This window comes from Limanda limanda, chromosome 12, assembly GCF_963576545.1.
Source record: "Limanda limanda chromosome 12, fLimLim1.1, whole genome shotgun sequence".
Lineage (NCBI taxonomy): Eukaryota > Metazoa > Chordata > Actinopteri > Pleuronectiformes > Pleuronectidae > Limanda > Limanda limanda.
In genome coordinates this window covers 10,909,145-10,915,898 of record NC_083647.1, presented here as the reverse complement: position 1 = coordinate 10,915,898, position 6,754 = coordinate 10,909,145, and the positions used below count along the sequence as shown (strand labels likewise).

The 6,754-nt window shown below is 41.5% G+C and overlaps 1 protein-coding gene across 2 annotated transcripts; it reads right to left on the bottom strand.

Annotated features, from left to right (window-relative positions):
- Nucleotides 1-782: 782 nt before the first annotated feature.
- On the bottom strand, nt 783-2,280 carry LOC133015520 (interferon alpha-inducible protein 27-like protein 2). 2 transcript variants are annotated; one of them, XM_061082744.1, is made up of 4 exons: nt 2,194-2,280; nt 1,997-2,020; nt 1,218-1,376; nt 783-1,032 (listed from the first exon to the last, which is right to left on the bottom strand). In XM_061082744.1, exons 1-4 carry the CDS (start codon nt 2,201-2,203, stop codon nt 1,001-1,003), a joined length of 225 nt encoding a protein of 74 aa, XP_060938727.1. In that variant the 5' UTR covers nt 2,204-2,280; the 3' UTR covers nt 783-1,000. The 2 variants fall into 2 exon arrangements, with proteins under 2 accessions (XP_060938727.1, XP_060938726.1); XM_061082743.1 differs by having other exon boundaries at nt 1,218-1,379; nt 2,194-2,279.
- Nucleotides 2,281-6,754: the final 4,474 nt, after the last annotated feature.

Below are 6,754 nucleotides of genomic sequence, written 5' to 3'. Positions count from 1 at the left end.
AGACCCTGCCATGCTTTAAAAGTGATCAGTAAAATCCTATAATCAATTCTAAAATGTAGAGGGACCAATGAAGAGAAGCAAGGATGTAATTCTGCATTTTAAGACTAGTGAGATCAGTGTAGACCACCAAAAGTACAAACTGCACACATAGTGCACAGTGGTTCTCAGGAAAACAGAAGTAGACATTAGCCTGCTAGATGGTGATCACGGTGAACCTTGACTGTGTCACTGAAGAAAAGAAAGTTTTGGCCCTGAAGGTGTGGCACCTCCAATAAATATTCAGTGTGTAGACTTTAATGACATCTAGCGGTGAAGTTTCATGTTGCAGCTGAATACCCCTCACCTCATCTTCCTCTTCCAAACATGAGAGAGAACCTGTGGTAACCTTCAGTTAACATGACAACTCAAAAGGTATTTAGTTTGTTCAGACTACTGTGAAAAACATGGCGGCCTCCGTAAAGAGGACCCACTCCTGATATAAATATAAAAGGCTCATTCGGGGGTAAAGAAAACAATAATTTCTACAATTGAGATGAAACACACTGGTGAGAACATCACTAGGATCACTTTATATTCGGTTTCTGCCAGTAGATCCCTTTCACCTAGATCTTACACACTGGACCTTGAATAAACATATTGAAGTTATTGTAATGTACACAAGTGCCTAAATACAATATTACAGTACATATTCATGATTATAAATCACAACAGTGTCATGATACACTGGTAGGTAAATAGATACTTCAAGTAAAAAGGACAATGAACCAGTCAACTCTTTCAAATGTGTTTTAACTCGGTTGCTTTTATTTTCGGAGATGTAAGATTCAAATAATGAAACATCATGACAGGTAACTGCAAACCAGAAAACTTTCCAAACATTTTAGGACATAAACATGCTGCTTCATCACTTGCTTCATCAGATTAACAGGAAAACCAATTGTTGATTATTCAGCAAAAGAGGCTTTCCAACCACCTCCCAGCTGCTTCATCATTGGCAGCTTCACTTGTTGCGCTTTGACCCACCAGACGCACCTACAGGGACACACACACATTGGATGATCAGTACATTTTATCAAGCGACAGAGAAAGCAATACTAATACTATCACAGATGTTAAGTGGATTATAAAAGGTGAAAACAGTGCAAGAAACACTTAAGATATAGAAGTTATCCACCCAAGGACACAGTTCAAACCAAAATGAACCATCTACTGTTTACCTTTTGATTGACAAACAGACACCAGACTTCCTGATCCCACTCCACCTCTTCCAGCCACTGCAGAAGCCGACATCATTTTAGCAGCCGTTGAGCCTGCTTTAATTCCACCTGAGGTGAAACCTGCGGGCCCCAGAGCACCAGGGGTAGAACCCTTAGCCACTGCTGAACACAACAGATATGAAGCCTTTATTATTGTTGTTATTGTGATTTTTGCTATTGTTATTGTTTTTATCATTATTATTGTTATTGCATGTCTATTAAAGGGACTCTTACCTTTGTTGCATTTGAGAATTACAGCACATTCGAATCATCCCGCCTTCCTCCAATGCCCCACCCCCTCGTTCCCATCCGCGGTGTTTTTTCTTTTGTTTTTCCCCCTGGGAGCGGCTGTTTCAGTACGCCGTGGACCACTTTGGTCTGCCATCGTCAGTCGCTACGGTCGCTACTCGCTACTGTCTGCCGTGGAATCAAAACAAACCCTCTAGTTGAGGACGCGCCTTGATGACGCGGGCCCGAATGCGCCACAAGAAGCAGACGGAAAACCTGCATGTCCATGCAGCAAACAGACAGGTCTGTCGGCCAATAAGGTCCTTCGGTCCGAAGAATTTTATTGGTTAAAGTTTTCACTAAATATTACGAGAGTGAAATAATTGTTTGCTTTAACTCCTGGTGGGTCTGTCTTGCATTTTAGAGTGTCATTACCTTATTAATACCAATTTAACCTTATCCACAAAAAGTGTAAAAATGCAACAAAGGTAAGAGTCCCTTTAATGTCTAACCTGCTCCAACTGCTGCTCTTGACACTGAAACACAAGAATAAAATTGCATCTTCTTAGAGCGAAGCTTTACAGACTTGTATTACATGCTTTATGTAATCCATTATGTGATAATACATTTTACGAAACATGATGCTCCATATAGGTGTGGATTTACTAAAAGAGTGTTTCAGTATATTCAGAGGAAGAGTGGTACTCACCAGGATCCATGCTTTTTTCTTTGGTCTCTTCTCTGCTGTGTTTTTCCTCTGTTGTGAGCAGCCTCAAGCTGGACTGGTATTTATACAGTGCATGAAGGTTTCCTCAGAAACGAAACTGTGGGACAATCTGACCAAAGGGCAGTGACATATAGTCACGTCATCTCCTCTGGACTGCTGAGGAAAATGAAACTGATGAGATCCATCCAACTGGAAACAAAGGTGTGGAAAATGAATCAGTAATTCTATTATTTTCCTTGCTCTTTATATCATAATGCTAATATTTTTACATGTAAACAAAAAGTGTTATTCTTTCCCAGACGATCAAACAAAAAAGCCGACAGGGGTGAAAACAAAACCTCCTTGTCAGAGGTAAAAAGTATCATTAAACTGAGGGATGAAATCTACACATTCTAAACAGTATTAGCTGAGAAGCCAGGTTTCAGATCAGGAGGAAACATCTAGTGACTATGGACAATTTGATAAAGAGTGACTCTGAATGGAGCCTGACCTGTGCTACACGGCTGCACTGAAGACATGCACTCAGTGAGGCTTCTACGGTTTTATCACTTCACTGCTCATCTGTGTACTTTAAAAACTGGAGCCTTTTTTTCGTTGTTGTTTGAGTTCAATTTTCTTGTCAGCCTTGTACGTTGTTGGTGAATGTGGCTGTTTTACATGAATGTATTTTTAAAATTGCCAGAGGTGGGACCAAGTAAGTCTCAAGTCTTTGCCCTCAAGTCCTGAGTCAAGTCCCAAGTCAAGGCAGGCAAGTCCCGAGTCAAGTCCAAAGTCAAGACTGACAAGTCTCAAGTCAAGTCCAAGTCCTGCAGTTTGAGTTTCGAGTCCTTTCAAGTCCTTTTGATCACAGAGTAATAATATATTTACACAGATCGTGTATGCTTTTAAAATCTGTATTTATTTATTAAAACAAGTGCAATTGAAATTGCACTTGCGGGGGCCGCTCCTATGCAGTGCAAAAAAGGCTCATAAATCCAATCCAAAAACAGTTATTTAAGTGCAATGACATTAAACATATCAAACATTAAACATTTAACATGTCAACACAACATTTAAAAACTTTTGGGAGGACATGTCAAGACATGAACCACATGACAGCTAAAATAAAAAGTTAAAATGCCGCTGTCCCACTGTATATCTAAACTTTTGGTTAATCTTTGGTCCACCTTTAGAGCACTAGTCTACAAACTTGTTGAGTTTGAGCAGCAGCTGATTTTCAAGGTGAGTAGACCTCATCCGGGTTCACTTTGCAGTGAACAGCAATCCAGCACAGCTGAAGAGTCACCCGCAGGCGGCCAGTAGGCTATTGAGTTTCAGGCAGTGTTGTCCATGAACGAGTTCAAAAGAACGCGTTCATTGAACACGTTCATTTTTATGAGAACGTTGAACTAAACGCAACTTAATGACAAATAATGAATTTGAACGGTAAACACGTTCATATTATCTGAGGTCAAGCTGAAACATTACGTATTGTTTTCCTTCTCCTGAGGAGAGACGCTGTTTAAAAAGAATGCTTGCACCATGTCGTTGTGATCGTTGTTGTGTTTATTTGAAATGAAATGCAGTCTTACAGGGCAAAATACCGTCTGAAAGTTGCAATTCCGTTTTTCAACTTTTTTTTGTTGGGGGGGGGGGGGGGGGGCTCTTGCATAGAGCCCCAAATATGCTAGGGCCGCCCCTGTGTAGCGCAGTGATTCTCACACTGTGTGGTGCGCCCCGCCGGTGCGGCGCGGAGGCATAACAGGCGCGGGACCGGGAGGATAGAAAATGAGGCGGATCTAATATTATAACCGAACTAATGTTTTGACGTCCGCATCTCTTTAACGGCGGAGCAGTAAACAAATCGCTCTTTCGCCGTAGCCAGGGGTCTGCAACCCGCGGCTCTGCAGCCCCTCCGCAGTGGATCCCTGTGCAGTGTTGTGCATGTCGCATATTTTTCGCGAACAGTGAACCTTACGATCAGTTTTCATATGTTGAATGTGCACGTTAGGGAACGCCATCCACTCTATGCAGCATCTACCACTGCAGTGAGAATTGCCTTGCCTTTCGTTACTTTACACCCCTGACGCACACATACAAAATGAAACATACAGAGCGTTCCCTACTAACATACTTTTTAATCTTTTGGTTTTGGGGAATGGAGCAAGTCTTATCAAGTCAAAAGGCTCAAATCCAAGTGAAGTCACGAGTCATTGATGTCCAAGTCCAAGTCGAGTTGCAAGTCTCTTTACATTTTGTCAAGTCGAGTCTAAAGTCATCAAATTCATGACTCGAGTCTGACTCGAGTCCAAGTCATGTGACTCGAGTCCACACCTCTGAAAATTGCAAATGAAAAATAAAGTGTATGTTCTAGTTAGTCACATGTCCATCACCTACTTCATTTATCCTTCACCAGCCTTGTTACTCTCATCAACTGATTAATCCAATTAGTTCAGAACGCAGTGGCCCAGTTCATCACCAGAACCACTTCCATAGAACACATCAGCCCTGTCCTCCAACTACACTGACTCCCTATCAAACATCACACTGATCATAGGATTCTCCTTCTTACCTGAAAGCTCTCCATAACTTCTGCACCTCTCAGACTTTCTTCTTACATACATACCTACCCGTCCTCTCCGATCTTCCTTTTTTTCTATGGGGTCTAGAGCCTTTAGCTGTGCAGCCCCTTGTTTCTGGAACTCTCTTCATCTTTGACAATTACTTTGTCCCCAACTTCAAATCCCACCTCAAACCTCTCCATTTTAGACTGGTTTATTCTGTTCGGAAATGCCCTGTATGACGTTTTGTTTTTTATATTGTTTATTTATTCTTATTTTTCCATTAATAACAATAATATTTTGTTTTATACAGCACATTTTAAAACACAGTTACAAGGTGCTTTACTAGTTAGAAATAGGGTAGACAATAGGAAAAAAATAAAAAGCAATTGGAAAATCACATCATTAGAGCACAGATGAAGAAATAAAAGGTGTCACAGATGAGAAACCAGTAAAATGATTATAAAATGATGAAAATAGATAGTAAGATAAGAACTAGGAGAAATCCCTCCTATAAAAATGTGTCTCAAAGAGAGATTTAAAAGAGGATAAGGAGTTTGACAGATAGATGTCCTCAGATTGGGAGCCCTGACAGAAAAGACCCAGCTGGCTTTCGTCCTCAGCCGGGACTTTGGAATGGTGAGCAGGGCCTTTGATTTAACATCTAAACTGATGATAACAAGAGTAAATATAAGATATGTTTAAGAGTTTTGTTGTGACTGCAGTCAGGACAAACTTTTCTCTATGTCACTGACGAAACAAACTTTTTGGCCATGAAGGTTGTGGCACCTCCCAATAAATATTAACAGTTTAGTGTGAGGTATTAGGGACATCTAGTGGTGAGCTTTTATATTGCAGCTGAATACCCCTCACCTCACCATCCTCTTCCAAACATTAGAGAGAACCTGTGGCCTTCATCCGTCATAAAAACTCAAAAGGTGTTAAGTTTGTCCAGTCTGGGCTTCTGTGAAAAACATGGCGGCCTCCGTAAAGAGGACCCACTCCTGATGTAAATATAAAAGGCTCATTCGGGGGTAAAGAAAACAACAATTCCTACAATTTAGATGAAACACACTGGTGAGAACATCACTAGGATCACTTTATATTCAGTTTCTGCCAGTAGATCCCTTTCACCTAGATCTTAGACCTTTAACAAATATATTAAAGTTATTGTACACAACTGCCATCTCCTAGCCTGACGTTGTCAGACTCATAATTCTAGTCAGAATATGAGTCTGATACTGCTCCATTGGGCTGTGATTATGGGGCGTGTTTCAACCGAACCAGGAAAAGAAATGCCTCTTCGCTCAATTGGATAGACCTACAACCAATCAGAGCAACGTAGTATGTGACGTAAGTAAAGCGACATGTGTCAGACAGTCAAGACTTTCTCTTACCATTTGTAAGTAGGGGTATCACGATACAAAAAAATCAGTATTCTGTGCCAATACCAGTAAAATAACACGATTCTCGATGCCAATTTCGATACCATGGTAAAAAAAAAACAAAAAAACACAGCGTTTTTCTTCATTGAGATCTTTATTACAAGATGAACAACTCTTGTGGCAGTTAAACGGGATCCGTTCAATGGTTACACTTGTAAATATGCGCTGCTGTACTCCTAAGCCCCACTGAGAGAGCAGCTAGCTGCTGAGAGCTAGCTCGATTTGGAGCACCTCTCAGTCCGGTTGTTGTCATGTCCTCACTCCCAGAACTCCTCACCCAGACCCGGGTCTGCCCGGGTTCCCTTCCCCGTGAACTGACGGTCCGTGTGCGGGCGTGAAGCCGAGCAGCGGAGACTAGCTCCGGGTTGCTGCCTCCAGCTGCTTATCCTCGGTGTGCTGCGTTCAGGAAAACTCGGATATAACGACCTCCTGCTACATAGCAAACATGCGATAGTTTTATCGATGCAAAACTAATTCTACATGATCAATTAATCGATCGTCGTTTAATTATGCCCATCCCTACTTGCAAGATGCATGCTCTCTCGCTCTCTCTCCTTC

Bases quoted from the DNA above. Each gene is read 5' to 3' on its own strand.
- LOC133015520 (XM_061082743.1), bottom strand. The intron at 1,380-1,996 runs GTTAGACATTAA...TGTTGTGTTCAG, and splicing joins AAGAGCAGCAGTTGGAGCAG to CAGTGGCTAAGGGTTCTACC. The intron at 1,033-1,217 runs GTAAACAGTAGA...GTGTCCCTGTAG, and splicing joins GTCTGTTTGTCAATCAAAAG to GTGCGTCTGGTGGGTCAAAG.